General features: G+C 38.0%; 1 protein-coding gene across 7 annotated transcripts in view; it reads left to right on the forward strand.

The window, feature by feature from the left end:
• Nucleotides 1-16338, forward strand: part of NPAS3 (neuronal PAS domain protein 3) — a 612196-nt gene that overhangs the window by 565851 nt on the left and 30007 nt on the right. For all 7 annotated transcript variants that reach the window (XM_071809391.1, XM_065840021.2, XM_071809390.1 and 4 more), the window contains one exon: nucleotides 11731-11924. In XM_071809391.1, the coding sequence (XP_071665492.1) occupies nucleotides 11731-11924 (194 nt within the window). The remainder of the gene's footprint in view (nucleotides 1-11730; nucleotides 11925-16338) is intronic.

The raw sequence follows: 16338 nt of genomic DNA on the forward strand, positions 1-16338 counted from the left end.
AGGACATCTCCTGGTAGACATGTTCCTTTCATATATGTTCATTTACGGTGCTCAGTGTAAACACTAGGCAACACCTTCCTTGTGTCTTAGCACAAGGGAACTCATAACATAGAACACTTCTGCTGAAACTTAAGTAGAATTGGTAGACATCTGAGCAAACACAGTATGTCAAGGAAAAGCCAAAGACTTTTTCAAAGCTTTCTCAGGGAACTAACAAGCATGTCTACAGGGGATTTCCGTTTGATACGGAGTAGCTGCATTTCCAGCGTGGGGACCAGCACAGTCCCTAACCAAAAGTCTGAAAGAAATTAAACTGCCAGTGGAGGGGGAAGATCCTCTCATGCATTAGTGATTTTTGTTGTTGTTGTTTTTTTTAAAAAAGATGATGGTCAGTTTACGTAAGTGGTAACTGCTTCATTTGCACAGCAATTGCTGTTCATGGGTCTTTGGTTCTCAACATATTCATAAATTAAATTGAAACCAAGGTGAACAGGAAAGTTACAGTGCTTGTTGAACTGTAAAAATGTAAGTCTAATGTGAACAGTAGCACAAGAACTCCATGGTTATATGTTAAGGGGCAATAAAATAGCAGATAAAATTCAGTTCAGGTAAACGTAAAATACTACTACCTGGGGAAAAAAAAAAAAAAAAAAAAACAAAAAAAAAACCACCCTGTCCTGGCTGTATATAAATAAAGGGCTCTAAACCTGCTATTACTACTCAGAGGAGATACCTTCAAGTTTTAATGGGAAGTTTATGAAAGGAACAGATTACTGCTCAGTAGTGGTCAGAAAGCAGAGTGCTAAGAAATTACTAGAAAAAAAAAATAATTAAACAGAAAATGTCATTATACCACTGTATAAATTTATGGTTTTCCTTTATCTTGAATACTTGTGCACTTGTTATCTCACCTCATCTCAAAGTGAAGATCATAGAACAGCAAAAAAGTGACAATATTGATCAACGTTATGAAACAGCTAAAATATACCTGGGAGATTCAGTTTGGAAGAAAGATGACTGTGGAGACACATGATAGAAAATATCAGTGTACAGAGAAGGTGAATGGGATATGATTTTTTGTAGTCTCTCAACAGGTAGGTGAAGAAAATTGAAGTAGTAAATGGCAAATTCAGAATAAGCAAAAGAAGGTACTTAGCAATTCCAGAGTTGAACAGTGAAACTCATTGCCACAGGGCACTATGAATGCCAAAAGCTGACTAAACAGCATGCCTTTACCTTGGGAAGTCCTGGCAGAATACACGAGGGAAACGTCATTGGATGCTTGACTAGTCTGATGCTCTCCTTTAGGCAGCCTGGGTTTCACGCTAAGGATGTTGACCTACATAGACCTCTAGTTTGACCTGATCCAGCTGCTCTTAGGACACAGAGTTGCTTCTCTGGAAGGGTTGTCATGATGTGCCCAGTCTTCTCCTACAGCCAGAGTCTCTGTGAAGCCATCTTAGGCCTTGCGCCTTGCAGTTTGAATGCCAGCTACCTTCTTTATCAGGACCATGTGAGACCTGTTTAAACCGTTCAAATATAACACTGGGCATGTTCTGAGAACTACAGAGACTAGATGTTGGCAGACATGTCAGAAGACTCATGCCTCCCATCCCATAATCATTAATTTTCACCCTCTGGATGCAGAGGCATTACTAATCACCTGCAGCAGCTTTCCTGAAATTCCCAGTTGTATCTTCCATAAAATCAGCTCATATACTTTGCTGTATGTTTTCCCCTTCTAGTTTAGATTCATATAAGTATCATTGATGGAAGGAAGGTGAAAGCATATTAATAATTATGGGAAATTAATGGGTTTTGCCCATCTCCACCTTTTGTCACAGTTGTGGTGTTCTGCAGGAAAGTTCACACATTCTGTTGTCCAAGATCTTTCCGTACAACTTGTATGTTTGTGTACAGCCAGTGGAAACTGAGCCATGCAAACATTAAAATAAACAAACTGGTCACTTCTCTGTCTAAAATCCTGTACCAGACACCATTAGCACAAGCACAGGAACCTTGGTATTAATGACATTCAAATAGTAGTTCTCAACCTTTTTCATAGTGTGTCCCTGCTTTACTATGAACAAAACTCAGATCTTTCCACCCATATAGCCACAAAATAAGGAAAAGCAAATATGAATTTTCTTGACTAACTTCACAATTAATTCCGGGGTTGCAACCCCAGGTGGAGAGCTTGAGTAGAATATAAACATTCCTGTCTTAATCAAGGCTAAGCTGGGGAATTCATTTCTGTCTTTACACACATCAGTATTTTCTACATTTTTTTATCTGTATGTGGAAAAAATGCATTAATATCAGATATTTTGTTTTATCTAGTCCTTGTTCACTGTGCAGAGAATCACCTAAGGTAATTGTTGGACTGCTAAGAACTACATCAAATAAAACAGTAGCGGAAAAAAAAATCCCCACTTTATTTCTGCCTCCAAAGATAGAAATAAAGAGGCTACATCTGAAGAATATTTATTATTGTTTGTCTTTAGTTCAACAAGATTTGGTTGCTCTGACATACAGGATTCTGGCTAACATTTTTTTTAAATAACTTTCTACCCTTTCTGTTACAGAATTATGTAGCCAGGTAACACCACCCCCCTGATACTGTAATAAACCACATTTCGAACTGATGCAACAGAAGTCCTTTTTCAGGTTTAATTTTTACTGCTGGCAGGACCACCAGAATTTTGGAATTGTGAGCTCCGAGAGAGTTTGCTTATGGGCAGGGATGACAATTCTTTTATTAGAACCCTGCACACTTCAATAGCTAAATGCTTTCAACTTTCTTTAAATGGTATTAAGGAAAAAATATCCTCAAGGCATTATTTTTAAAGGGGACTTCAAACATTTTGTGAGGGAAAAAAATGCAACACATTTGAACACCAAGGGATTTGTAGAGGAAAATCTGTTAAAGTGGAGCTATCTTTTGAGTTTCGGGGTTAAATAAGTATTGGCCATAAATCGGGGATGCAGACTACCAAATATTCTGGGGTATTCTAGATTCCTAGCTTAGACCAGCAGTAGCCAGATTCTGTAATAGATCGTTTAGAAATAAATTAGTTACATTAGCTAGGTTTTAAATTAACAATGTTTCATTTATTCCTCCGAATTCAACATACAAAATCCATTATAAAAGTTCCTAGAAGTATAAGAAAATCCCAGGTTCTTAATCTTTTTACTATATAGACTTCATTCTGCAATAACTCGATATTAGATATTTTAGAGTTTATATTTAAAAGCAGCTATGAAGCAAGCAGATATGCAAGAGTAAATCTGCTCATCTTGAATCCTGCAAATGGTCTGCTCTGGAGGTCATATCAAAGAGATTCTCTTTCCAGCTTAAACCTGTCTTTTCTAAATAGATCTCAACCTGATCTTATTTAATGCATTGATGTCTGGTTTCTTAGTCATTATATTTGCTCTATTACATATCAAAAGGACTCTTGAGAAATTCCCCCGAATTGATAATTCTGATTTCTTATGTATAGCTACTCTATATTCACTCTGAGGACAGCTGTATTGTATGCTAAACCACGAATTGTAAAAAATTGATCCCTTTGTATGTAGGTTTGTATTAAATTGAGATACGTTATTTTTTTCCTGTTTGTTGCCACACATGGGTTCCTGGTGTCAGTTTGTATTTGGCTGTTTGAGCATATTAAAGTTTTGCTAGTGCTTATGATGTTCTTGCCAAGAGCGCTCTTGCAGCAATCTGCACTAGAACAGTCTTTGTGCCAATTACTTCAAAAACTATTCTGTTATAAAACCAATTTTTATGGCTACTTTTTCAGGTTGTAGTGTGGTGATTTAGTTTAGTTTCTTCTTTTTCCATTTTTTAATGTTGATTTTCTTCAAATGCTTCTAAGTTTTGGATTATGAAAAATAAAGCAGTGTTGATAGATTGAGTTGTTAATAACACATCTTAAAAAGGAAAAGGGTTCAAAGGCATTAAAATGAAACCTGGCATCTTGAATTACTAAGACTGCATATATTTAAAGGATACTATTTAATAGTAGTATGTTTAGAGCTCTTATTGCTCTAAACATTGATTATGAAAACAGAAACCTTTGCAGTCGTATAAAGCACAATAAATGAAAAATCATAATGTGTAATGACTCAACACTGTATTTCTTAAGCTTATATTATGGGGAGTATCAGCTCTACAATATCTTTTATTTAGAGAAAACCAGCTTGCTTATATCACAACACAGGAAAGAAAAGCATTATTTTACAATACAAATACACATTTGAATGGAGGGTCTTGATCATGCAACTTCTGCCACCACAATGAATGCCAGTTCAAGGCTGCGCCTCATAATTCTGACGTGAGAGCCATCATGATGATGAAGATATATATGTGCCCATATGTACAGGACACTGTGCTATGTCCTAATAAACAATAGCCACTAATTTATTGCCCCAAATAATAAAATATTAATGCTATTATGTAATAGAATGAAAAATCAGCCATAAATTGAGTATCTAATAGTGTTAATCTAAGAGATCTAAAAATGCTGATAGCAAATATATTTTAGTAATTATTCTTGAGCAACCTCTGGTCTGTTGTTCATTGCCCAGGCTATTAAGATTTGATAACTCTTGTAAAACAACCTATTGTACACTCTTGAAAATAATTGTGGTTTTAGTTTTTTTGTTTGTGGTGGGGTTTTTGGTTTTGGTGAGGGGTTTTTGGTTGGTTTGGTTTGTTCGGTTGTTTGTTTATTTGTTTGTTTTTAATAGAAGCTTTAGAAATTTTTTTGTCATACAATATTCCTCCTTTACTCCTACAGAGAAGTTATAGTTTATTCTTTAGATAACCCTAACCTAGCCACATCCAGATCACGGAGCGTCATCTGATAGACGTAACACAGGCACTGTCAGGTTCTTGTTTTATCTTCACTCTTTTGGAGAGTTAGAAAGCTGTTCCCATTCCCTTCTTTCTAGTCTATTATCTAGTGAAAGGCAAGTGGGAGATAAGAAGTTGTGTGTCCTGAGGTTGAGGAAGAGTTGGAATTAGCTGCTTTTTGCAAGAGTGCTGAAAACACTGACTTTTACACAGAGGAGCAGCTGCTCCCTGTGGTGTACCTGAGTGAAAGTGACTGTGGCTGTTTTGCTTGCTGCTGGCCTCAATATTCCTCATACGCAATAAATAATACTCTACTCAGGTCATTTTAGGGATTGAGCAAGAGTCATGAACTGAGCCTGCCAAACCAGGGTGTTTCTCATGTGATGCCTGTCTTTTAAGCACCTGATGAGTTTGAGGTCTCATGAGGATACTTGTTTTAAACCCCTAAGGATTAGCCTAAATTCCTGCTTCTGACTGTTTTAAGCAGCAAAATAGCCTTTGAATCTTATTATTTGGAGGGAGAGATATCAGAGGAAAGATGGGAAAAGCTTAGAGTGTCTCCAAAAACTAGTATTGACTTTGTAACAATAAAATATGTCCTGAGACCAAATATGCTGTTTAAATGTAAATACCATTTCCATTTTCAGACTGTCTTTTGCAGGTGCATTTGAGGGGATTTGAAATGTACTTGTAGATAGAAAAGAGGCTATTGACCTTGAAACTATGTATGTGTTAGGAATAATGTTCACCCTCCTTGAAATCAGACACGTATTCTCTGAATGGGTGCTCAAGACCACAACTCTTAACAGTGGCTCGGATGGCATTTGGTGCATAACTGAATCAAGACTGACTTTATTTTACTTACAAAGCCGTTTCTCAGGAGTCATAGGTTACTGCCTAATCTCTTTTTTTTTTATCCACCATGATTCAGAATGACTCACTGACAGCTGTACTTAAATACTAGTTTCCTTTGTTCTGGTGCGGACTTGATATAATAGGACAAGGTTTGTGTGTAGAAGCAGTATCTTTTTTTAGATGGGCTACTATAGTCAGGAAAAAAAAAGAATATATATATATATATATAAAGGTTTCTCAGCATATAAGCACTTTTTCAAGGCTAAACTGAAGCAGCAAATACCTGAATAAAATAAGAGTTGAGAACAATTACTGTAAGTAGAGATGTTATTCTGTCATGCTGTCTGAGAGAAAAGGTAGGTGATATGAAGTTGGAGAAGAGTGATATTAACGAGGGAAAGATGATATGATGGTTATTTTCTAGATTAAAAGATACAGTAAACCTAACATTGATAGAACAGGAGCATACATCTACAAACTTTACCTTACACAGCTTCATTATCTGAGGGGTAACTGATCAGGTTTCTAGACATGCAGGAATCCCAAAGAGTGGCCGCTGAGCATGTGCAAACTTCTTTAAATGGCTCATGCTGTAAGTCTAATATGTATCCTCTTTGTGTTAAACTAACTGTAGACATGACAGAGAATTGATCTGTGTGGGTACAGTAAGTTGGATGCATGTGGGACACATCAAACTTTCTGTACATATGGAATGATCCAACATATTGCAGCTCCAGCAGCTCACTCGTTTTCAACACCAAACACTCATGCTCCATCAGACCTGCTCTTAGGAATATCTCAGCATATATAGAAATGCAGTAAGTCTGAGAATGGAATATGCAAGTATTACTGCAACTGCAAACACAAGACCTTACTGGTTCTCTCTGACCCCAGCTGCTGCTGGTGATATATTTCCCTGAAGCTTTCCTGAAGCCTGGGAGAACAAGCTTTGGTCTCAGTGAGAATGGGGCTGTGGAACCCCAGAAATAAATTACTTCTGACCATGAGAAAACATAAGCAAATAGAAATCTTGTAGTGACCGCAGTGGGGTATAAGGAGGAAAAAAGAGAACTGTAGTAGATAAACCTATAATTAAGTTTTGGTTGATAGGCGTGTATATATTTTGATGTCAGAAAAGGAGAACCTTCAGGATATCCCTGTATGAATTCCAGATGTGACAGTGGAACCTTGCTGTCTTTGAAAAGTCCAGAGGAAATCCTGTTTCCAAATGTTCAGTCTTAGCTGAGAAATTGCTCGAAACCTTATAGGAACCCTTTACCTTGCAGAGTGTTAAAACATTTGCCTCACTGGTATCACAGGCAGGTTTTGAGATGCATGTCCATGTATCAGTGAGTGAAAGAGCACCCCACTTTTCAAAACAAAAATGTAAAAACAGGGCTACAGTTTGCAAGATTTTCTTCAGCCAATTTTAGCAGTTCAATTTAATTGTTTTAAAGATTTAAGTGTTGTTTTGGAAGTTGAAAGTAACATTTTTGAGATACCAAAACAAACATATATAGATCCTCGAGAATCACAGTTGTTTCTGTAAAGGGGGACTAAACGCATGTGTGAGCTGTTTGTAAGACAGCTAAATAAATATCCACACACACAAACTAAGTTAGGATATTTTCTTATGTGATTGTCTTCTCAAAGTTTGCATCTAAGCAATGTTTAAGGCTTCAAATTTAATGTCTCATTAAGAGAAATAAGGTGGAGGGAGGACTTCTGCCAGTGCTCTGGTTTCAGTCCCATAATAAATTGGCTTAGTGATTTACACAGAGAACAAAAGAAATAGTTTAGAAATTTCTTTGTAATGGAAGTTTAAGTTTTGAAGCGCACAGAGACATCTGAAAGGCGAAATTCACAGATTTTTCATGCTTGCAGGTTTTTATAGCCTCTGGTAATGCATGTCCTTACTCTGACATCACATGTATGTGAAAAAATGGATGTAATATTTAAAGACGTCTTTTGACAAAGAAAGTATTTCCATCTCCAGAGGTGAGATTTAGCTTTAAAGGATGATGAGCAGGTTCCAGATGTGTTTTTCAATCACTGGGCTTTCCTTTTCCTTAAGTATTGACAGAGGGAAGGTTTTATCAAGGTCTTTGTGATGTGCTTGTTTATAATGAGTAGGCATTAGTGGAGCACATCTAAGTGCGTGTCGCTAACAGATGACTAAATAGAGCATATGGCAAGGAAAAGAAATATATATTTGTCCAGGCAATGTGGCTTGTTAGCACTTCCACACTCATAAACTGTATTTACATGTACTTACAATATTTTGCAAATCCCTTTTCTAATCAGCTAAAAATAAAACCCAAATAATTTTTTTTTTCAATATTGGAGTGTCAAGCAAAGTTGATTTAGAATTTTTTTAACAAAGCAATTAAACAGTACAGAAGTTTTTTATAGTATTTGTTTTACTTCAGCATGATGTCGTTACAGCAACATGTGTGTTATATTCATCTCACAGCATTGAGAGTTTTGTTGTTACAGAATGCTTTTTGGTTCACCCATCTATCCAAGTATAACTGTTATATAACTAGGCTACACCACAGCAATAACACAGATCAGAATGACCTATGTCAAATCCTGTTATAAATCAGATCACAAGGTTTATTTTCACCATAAGATTTCCTTCTACTTCTACAGGATAAAATCATGATACAAGTTGCAACACCTGCCAAGAAACAGTCTGTGAGCAAAAAAGTCTCTAAACTGTTAACCCAGTCCAGCTCCCATTAGAGTAAAAAAGGAGTCTTGCTACTAACTTCATTTAGTAAGTAGATGGAGAAATTCTGGGGAAATCTGTAGAGCTCTTGACATACAAAGTTTCTGATGATCCCTGTGATCAATATAGCATTCACCCACCTTTTTAGAATGGACAGAACACAGTATCACTGTCTTCTCTTGTTGTGACATCTAAATGTGACAGTCTATTCATAAAGCATTATTAGAAAGAAGACAATGATAGTTTAAAGATGGATTTGGACTGTCGCATGCTTTTCAGAAAAAGAAAGTATTTATAAAGAAAACCGTACAGAAGAGTTGCGTTTGCTTTTGATTTTCAGAATATTCCTAGCAAATTTTGTTAAATATTTACATCTATATCCAAGTACTGTCCTTTATAAAACAGTTTATTCTTGCAATTTAGCTTCATTAAAATCATAATACTGCTTTAGGAGATATGATAGACTAGTGCTTTGGGATTGAATTATAAAGAGATTAATTTTAGCTACCAGAGATAATTGACCCTATAATTCCTATCACCCCTAATCCCAGTTCAAATGAACCAGTGCTAAAAGTGGCAATACTCACAATGTAGACAAGGTCATGACAGCTAGAATTGTTTTTTACTACCAATTAGATTTCCCACTTGGTGCATTTGACTAATGTTGTCATAGAAAGGGATTTCAGGCATAGAAATACAGTTTCCTTAGAGGCACACAGGCACTGGAACTGGTGGGCAGTTTGCTGTACGTTTCCCAGTGTCAAGAATCAGAATGCAATTGAGTGCTGTCCCCTAGAATTTGAATTCACATGGGGATTTAGAACATGTTTTGATTCTTGATAGAGTTAGGAACAAGCTAAATAATTTGAATCTGGAAGCAAACTCTCTTGAAATTTAACAATGTTCATATAAGGTGGGTCTAGCAGGTTTGGAACTGTTTCTTGGGGCAATACTACATCTGAGGTGTCTTCCAGATCAGGTATCAGAAAACAGTGAGGTACTAACTGAATAGAGAGTTTTCAAATACAAGCTATGTTGATATTTAGCTGCAAATGACATGGAAGTTTTAAAAAATACAGGAGATAAATGGATTTTAAGTATGATACATCTCAAAAATTCCCTCAAGTGACAGTGCCAACTTCAAACATATTAGCATAAGGACTCTTATGAAAAAACAAGAGAACAACAATACTTTTGCATAGCACGTTCAGTATAAGATTATTTTTCACATTATTACTAGTTATCCATCAGCATTTTTTCCAGCGTTTACAGATTTGAGTTTTTGCAGTAAGCTGAAACTGCATGATAAAAAGAGACAGATAATGATAAAAAGCAGATGTATATGCAAGCCTAGCTAGAAGGAGCAAAATATACTATTACTGCCCCTCCTGTGAAGTTAATCCTATTTCTTTTAGCTATTTCTTCATTAGTTAATGAGGTCTTGAGAATTTAAAAAAAAAAAAAAAGTGTGTTTGAAACGGTGTTTTTGCATCCTTGCCTTTAGGAACTTTTTCAAATATTCATAGAATAGTTTGCCCTTGGAATGTGCATTAAGTGTGAATTTAGGCAATAATTACTTTAAATGTAGGTGGTCAGAAACCTGCAACTGAAATGGATGAACACAGCAGCTCATCATTTTCCTCATTCCGAGTCACTGTGCTGGCTGGATTCAAAATGTAAAATCGTGGAGAAAGAAGATATTTTAATGATTAGGTAAAAAAAGAAACCAATCAACCAACCAAACACAAAAAACTTCAAGGCTTAGATAACAGATTTGCTAGCACGAATTACATTTGAATTTAGATGCACTTTGTGGTTTGCAGTCTTATTAATGAAAGATTCTCTCTCATTTTCTATTATCAATCAATCTCAGATCAGAAGCAGAGTTTGGCTGCTGTCTTTGTGAGATGAGCATCAGTGGATGTATAACTACATCCCATCTCTGTCACCTCCTCCAGTGCACTTGGTACCAACCAACGTATCTGTTGACTTCTGTGTAGAGAGTCAATAAAAGGGCTGAAAGAGACCAATTTTGAAAGTAGCCCTAGAATCATAGAATGTCCTGAGTTGGAAGGGATACAGAAGGATCATTGAGTCGAGCTCCTGTCCCTGCATAACACAACCCCACAGTTCACACCATGTATCTGAGGGTGTTGTCCAGTCTCTTCTTGAACACTGTCAGGCTTGGGGCCAGAGTCCGGGATGACAGTGAAATGGACCCTGTCTCCTGGAAACCTTCTCTTCATGTTGATGTTGTAACACACTCTGAGGGTGAAAATCTGGGAGAGCCTGCAACTGCCAGTTTTTATGGTTCTCTAATCCATGAGTACAGGAACTACAGTTTCCATTTTCTAGTTTGATATCTGACATCAGTGCTGTATTTATATTATTTTATTGGAAAAAAACCACCACCTTTATTTATCCACAGAACTTCTGAAGGAGTGAAACTGAAAGTGGTGGATTATCCTTTTCCCGGAGTTTCAACTTATTCCATTTCAGCCAGCATTCTTAAAATTTCACTTTCCAGGGCTGCAGCTCTGGGCATCTTCTGGCATTATCTTGTAAACAGGGAAAGAAACCATCCACCCCCAGAGCTCTCCCTAAATACACAGTGTACTAGGTAAAGCACTGTGTGTCTACCAGCTCTTACAAAGTTTGCTGTAGATGCTAGAAGACCATCTTGCAACTGAGTTCATTGATCACTTTCAGGTTGTTGCTTCTCAAATTGCCAACCACAAAGAAGTAATTTAAGGCTGTGAGCAATGTCTCCATGGTGTAGGAGACAAGCAATTCGATTCAATCTGTTCTGGAAAAGTTTCAAAACTGCTGATCTTTTTGTCTCATATTTAGTCTCCGAATGTTATAAAATTAATATTTTATTAATTTCGTCCTTCATTACTTCAGTTTTATCACCCTCTCTCTTTTCTTTTGTTGAATTTCTAGATGTTTTTTCTTCTTCTTCTCTCTTTCTGTAGCAACCACCACAACAAGAATCAATAGCACAGGAGTTCTGAGGTTTTTATTTGATGAATGTGACACATTTACCTGTTATGTTCTTGTCTTCTTTTTTGCCATGAGGACATATAGGACATGTTGACAGCCAATATTAATAAACTTAGCACTAATACTGGCAGTTACTTAGTACAATTTTTGGCTGTGTTAAGTGATCTGTAGGGAATAGTAATGCTATCCTTTAAAAGAAACTGATGTCATAGTTGCATCCAGAATGTCACAGTTGCATCCAGAATTCACTGGGGTTTCTTTTATTGTTTTTATTTTCCAGGTGATTCATATAACAGGCCGGTTACGTCTGAGAGTGTCACTGTCCCACGGACGGACAGTACCCAGCCAAATCATGGGACTTGTTGTCGTTGCTCATGCTTTGCCACCTCCTACAATTAATGAAGTCAGGATTGACTGCCACATGTTTGTCACTCGTGTGAATATGGACCTCAATATCATTTACTGTGAAAATAGGTACAGCTTTTAGCTCCTTTTTTCTTTGTTTTAGCTGTGTGTATTTTTTGTTACATGGGCTTGGCAAAAAGTTTTGAAATTTGTGAATTTGTGACTCCTGAAATGTCATCCTGGTGTGGTACGAGAGTACTGAATTCACTCTCATCATCATCATGTTCATTTCCACTATTTTCTTAGAGAATAAAGATAAATTAAAAACCATAATTTGCAGGACATCTTGCTGGAACAGGGGAGGATAGACCAGGAAAAATTCCTCTTTGCTTTCCCTGCCTTTTGCAACCTCTCACCATCCCTCTCAGAGGCAAGATTTGGGACTAGACAGACGTTGGTCTGATCTATATGGCTGTCCTTATGCTCCCCCGTCCTCCCCTCCACAAGTCTTTCTGTCTGAAATTTTGAAGTTTTCCATTTTTGAACTAATTTGCAGATTACAGCACATCGTGCTCAGTGTTTAATGGAACAGAAGCACAGATGGCCTAGATAGTAGGGTAGAGAGGTGGGATCTGTTGCAGTAAGGAGGTGGGAAAACTTTACATTAAAATTGGGTAAGGGCATACTGGGAAAGACAGCAGTGAAGTGGGAACAGGTGATGCGGAGTTGGTTGGGGTGGCTATGTTCAATGTGGTAGTGACAAGTGATCTAGGAAGGTGAAAGATGATAGGATTTAAATTTAGCTGTCCGCTCCCTGGGTGTTGGGTGCTGGTAGCGCTGGGGGCTCCCCATGGTGGCTGATGGCAAGGGCTGGCAGCCAGGGCCTGTCCCACCACCCCAGCCAGGAGCAGGCCAGGCAGTGGGGCAGCTGGGCACTTCACTAGGGATGGGCTGAGGCCAGTTCAGGACGTGGGCTGGGCCTAGCTTAGCAGGACCCATGGCTGGACAGGGCAGGGCTGTGGGGAGCCGGAGACCAGCCCTGCTGTGGCACTGCTAGGGCACAGTCTGACAGCCCTAGAGGCTGACGTGGGGTCCTGGGCTGTATGCAGAGTGGGGGACGCCCAGGGAGGCTGATCAAGACTATTAAGGTTTATTGGTGCCCTCAGGGTCCAGAAAATTAAAAATAAAATATAGGGTATCAGTATTTAGAGCAGAGTGAAGATATCTGAGAAGGAAGATATAAGTAATAAAGACATTTAGGTCCATTGATCGAAGTCTGAGGTACAGGGGAAAGGCTGGAAAGGAGAAAAGAGGTAATGCAGCCAAAAGAAATTTTGTCAAGGGGACCTATCATCAAAAAGTAGAACAAGATGACTAGTGCAAGCTTTACATGTGACAGCAGCTGTGGCATATTACAAGTTGAGTGGAAGCTCTCTGACAAGAGCAATCATAATTGCTCAATCATAATGGAATACCTACAATCAGGATGGCACATCAATACAAACTTCTATAAAATGGGGTAAACTCAAATACTTTGTTGAATCAAGGCCTTAAACAATTTAAAATAATATTGGATTTCAGTTACGAGGTTATCTTTGCTGTCATGTTTCTGAACTGCCACAATAGTATTAATAATAATATTACATGGCTATTAGAGAGAACACTTCATCTAATCTTCAAAAGCATTATCTAAAAGATAATATATTTTTCTCCTTTTTAAGCTTGGAAAAACGGCTCTGTAGAAAGTGGCTTGCACAAGGTCACAGAGAAAGCTGGTAGCAGTATTACAGTTTGGGCTGAGCTTTTGCCTGTGAGTCTACCTGACAAGCTTCTAGATTCTGTATAATCTGGCAGCTGCTGAAAGAGCTCAGGGGATTAGCAGCAGGATCTAGAAAAAAACCTTTTGCTTATACTGCGACCTACCCAGGTAGTAATGGAAAGCTGCTACCACTGCAGAGCTCTTCAGTGGCCTCTGTGAAATGAGTTGCTGGTATCTGTCCAGTTGCTAATGAACAGATTTCCTTTTCATAAAATCACTTGCACCTACTGTTGCCTTCATTGGCAACCTCAATTAAAAAAAGTGAGGAATGTGGAAAATTAACTATTCCATCTGGTCAAGTATGATATGAATTTGTGGGCCATATTAGGAAGATTTATATTTTGCCATCAGTTTGGCATTTTTATGAGCCCTAAGTTATGTATTTGTTTTATTAATTAAACATTTTTGTCTTTCTTTTAAATGCCTGAGAAAGGCATCACTGAAAAACAGGAAATGTATCAGACATGGAGCACTAGTTGGTAATCACATAGAAAGAGCTGATAACACATGGTAAACTATGGTAAGCCAGCTGACTTATGCAAGAAAGCATTGAGCTTACTAGTGTTTTCATTCATTTAGGTAAAAGCAACATTATAAAGCAACTTTTCCTCGTTCAAGATGGATTATATAATATCTCATATGCTAGAGTAGAATGCATATGATGGGGTACTTGAATTTATGTTGCAATAGTTCCATTTTAAGCCCGTGTCAGTGTTTAAAATAATTTATAAAAGTAATTTCAAATAGCATAAACACTGCTGCCAGGTCTGGGAAGTGCTCACTGAGGCAGCAGGATTTCCATGGATTGAAAATGGAGTAGGATTGACAGAACTTGGATTTCATAGCCGGTACAAAGCAGAATATGAATGTAAAAGCCGGAGGAATGGAAAGGACAGAAGAAAGGAAGGAATTAACTGAACAGCTGATTGAGGTTGTCAGATGAATTATCTGGGCCTTTGCCAAGGCCATTCACCAAGTCAGGGAAGTTGGGATCTCTCTTCTGGGACGATAGAAAAGGATATAAGTATCCCATCCTGAATATATGGGCTTGACTCCTGACACTTATGGGCAGATGGGAAATTCTTTGTGGTGCCACAGTAAAGCAAGCACATTGATGAAAACAGAGAAAAATAGCTCCATGCTGGGGAAGCTGTAAGCACTATTTATAGAGCAATGGGGAGTTACTGACAGCCGCAGGGAGCATGGAGCAGAAGCCATGCTACTTAACTGAAATGAATGCTCACAGTGGACCATTGGATCAGCAGGGGTGAGATCAATACTACTCCTGGTTTTCCGAGTGGTTGCCTGCTTGCAACAGCAGGGAGCAAGAGTTACTCATGACTTTGGGTGCATCTTGTTACTTTCCTCTGAATGAAGAGATTTGCATCAGAATCCTGGACTCAGTGCACCAACTAGTCAACAGTTAGCTTCCCTTTGAGACAAGATCCATTAGCTAGTGCACTGGCTATTTCTAACAATTAATATTTTGTTATTAGAGTGTTAAATGGAGATGTAAAATTTTGTTGCCTAAAATGTGATATGTTAATCCCTGTCTGTTTTCCAAATGTGGAATTTGTATAATCTAAATTTCTCCATCTATTCTAAAATAGTCTAGAATTTCTTCATTAGTCAGTGAAGTGAGAAAAGCACCTGCAGAGGAACAAATCATCTTAGATGATGATAAATAACTAAAAGCAAAATAAAGACACTGCTGCTAGAGTACATCATCAGTCTATGTATTTTCAGTGTCAACTGTTAGTGATCGGAGACCATCTGGAGCAAGCCTATAGCCCAGATAATGTTGACTGCTATAGCCAAATCTGCTAGTGTATTCCCAAAATAAAATAACCCAGTGAACATGGTGTTTTCTAGATGCAAGAGGTCTGACCCATTGGCCGTGACAGTGGTTGCCAACAGTTCCTTCAGATATGCAGGAACAGTGTTGTGTAGAGAGCTTCAAGCATACAGATGTGTGCATGTTTTGGTTTTAATTCAGCAAAGCACTGTACCCATATACCTACCTTTAAACTGCAGTCATGTTTACAGTCCTGTAAGTCACTGGAACCACTGATCTGCTCAGACATAGGCCTGTGCTTGTGTTTTACAGGATCAGCTCTGCGTATTCAGGAGAACCGAGCTCCCACCCATCAACCCGTAGCTTAATTTTGTCAAAGGTCTTGGGAGTCACAAGATCTGTCTCCTAATTAGCGCTCTAAGATATACTATAATGTTTCTTTCTTTTCTCCATGCAAATTTTTTTCTATCTATGGTACCTTTGATATAAAAATGAGTGTCCTGTTTGATGTTATTTCTTTTGCTTCTGGTTTTGGTGTCCTTGCTTACATCATCGCTTACATCTGGATAGTCTTTCTGTTTCTTCTTCCACTTTTTTTCATTAAAAAAATCCTATGTCCTTCATGTGTCTGTTTGAAACAGTATTTTCTCAATATTATCCTTAAACTTGAGGGATTGTGAACCTGCTTCCACAGTTGCTTTGCATTTTTATCTGTGAAGACTTTACACAAACATGTTAGTGCAAAGAAACAAAATACAGCTGAGTCGAATTTACCAAAGGAGGAGGCAGAGTGTTCATCTTCCCTGTTAGCCCTGTGAACTGTAGAACTCGCAGCCTGGGTACATCCCAGGGCAGTGGCCTGCCTGGAGATTGCCCCTCTCTACTAGGCTGGGCAACGTGCAATTTATTCTCCCTGATCTTGAAGCAGA

This window comes from Patagioenas fasciata, chromosome 5, assembly GCF_037038585.1.
Source record: "Patagioenas fasciata isolate bPatFas1 chromosome 5, bPatFas1.hap1, whole genome shotgun sequence".
In the NCBI taxonomy this organism is placed as follows: Eukaryota; Metazoa; Chordata; class Aves; order Columbiformes; family Columbidae; genus Patagioenas; species Patagioenas fasciata.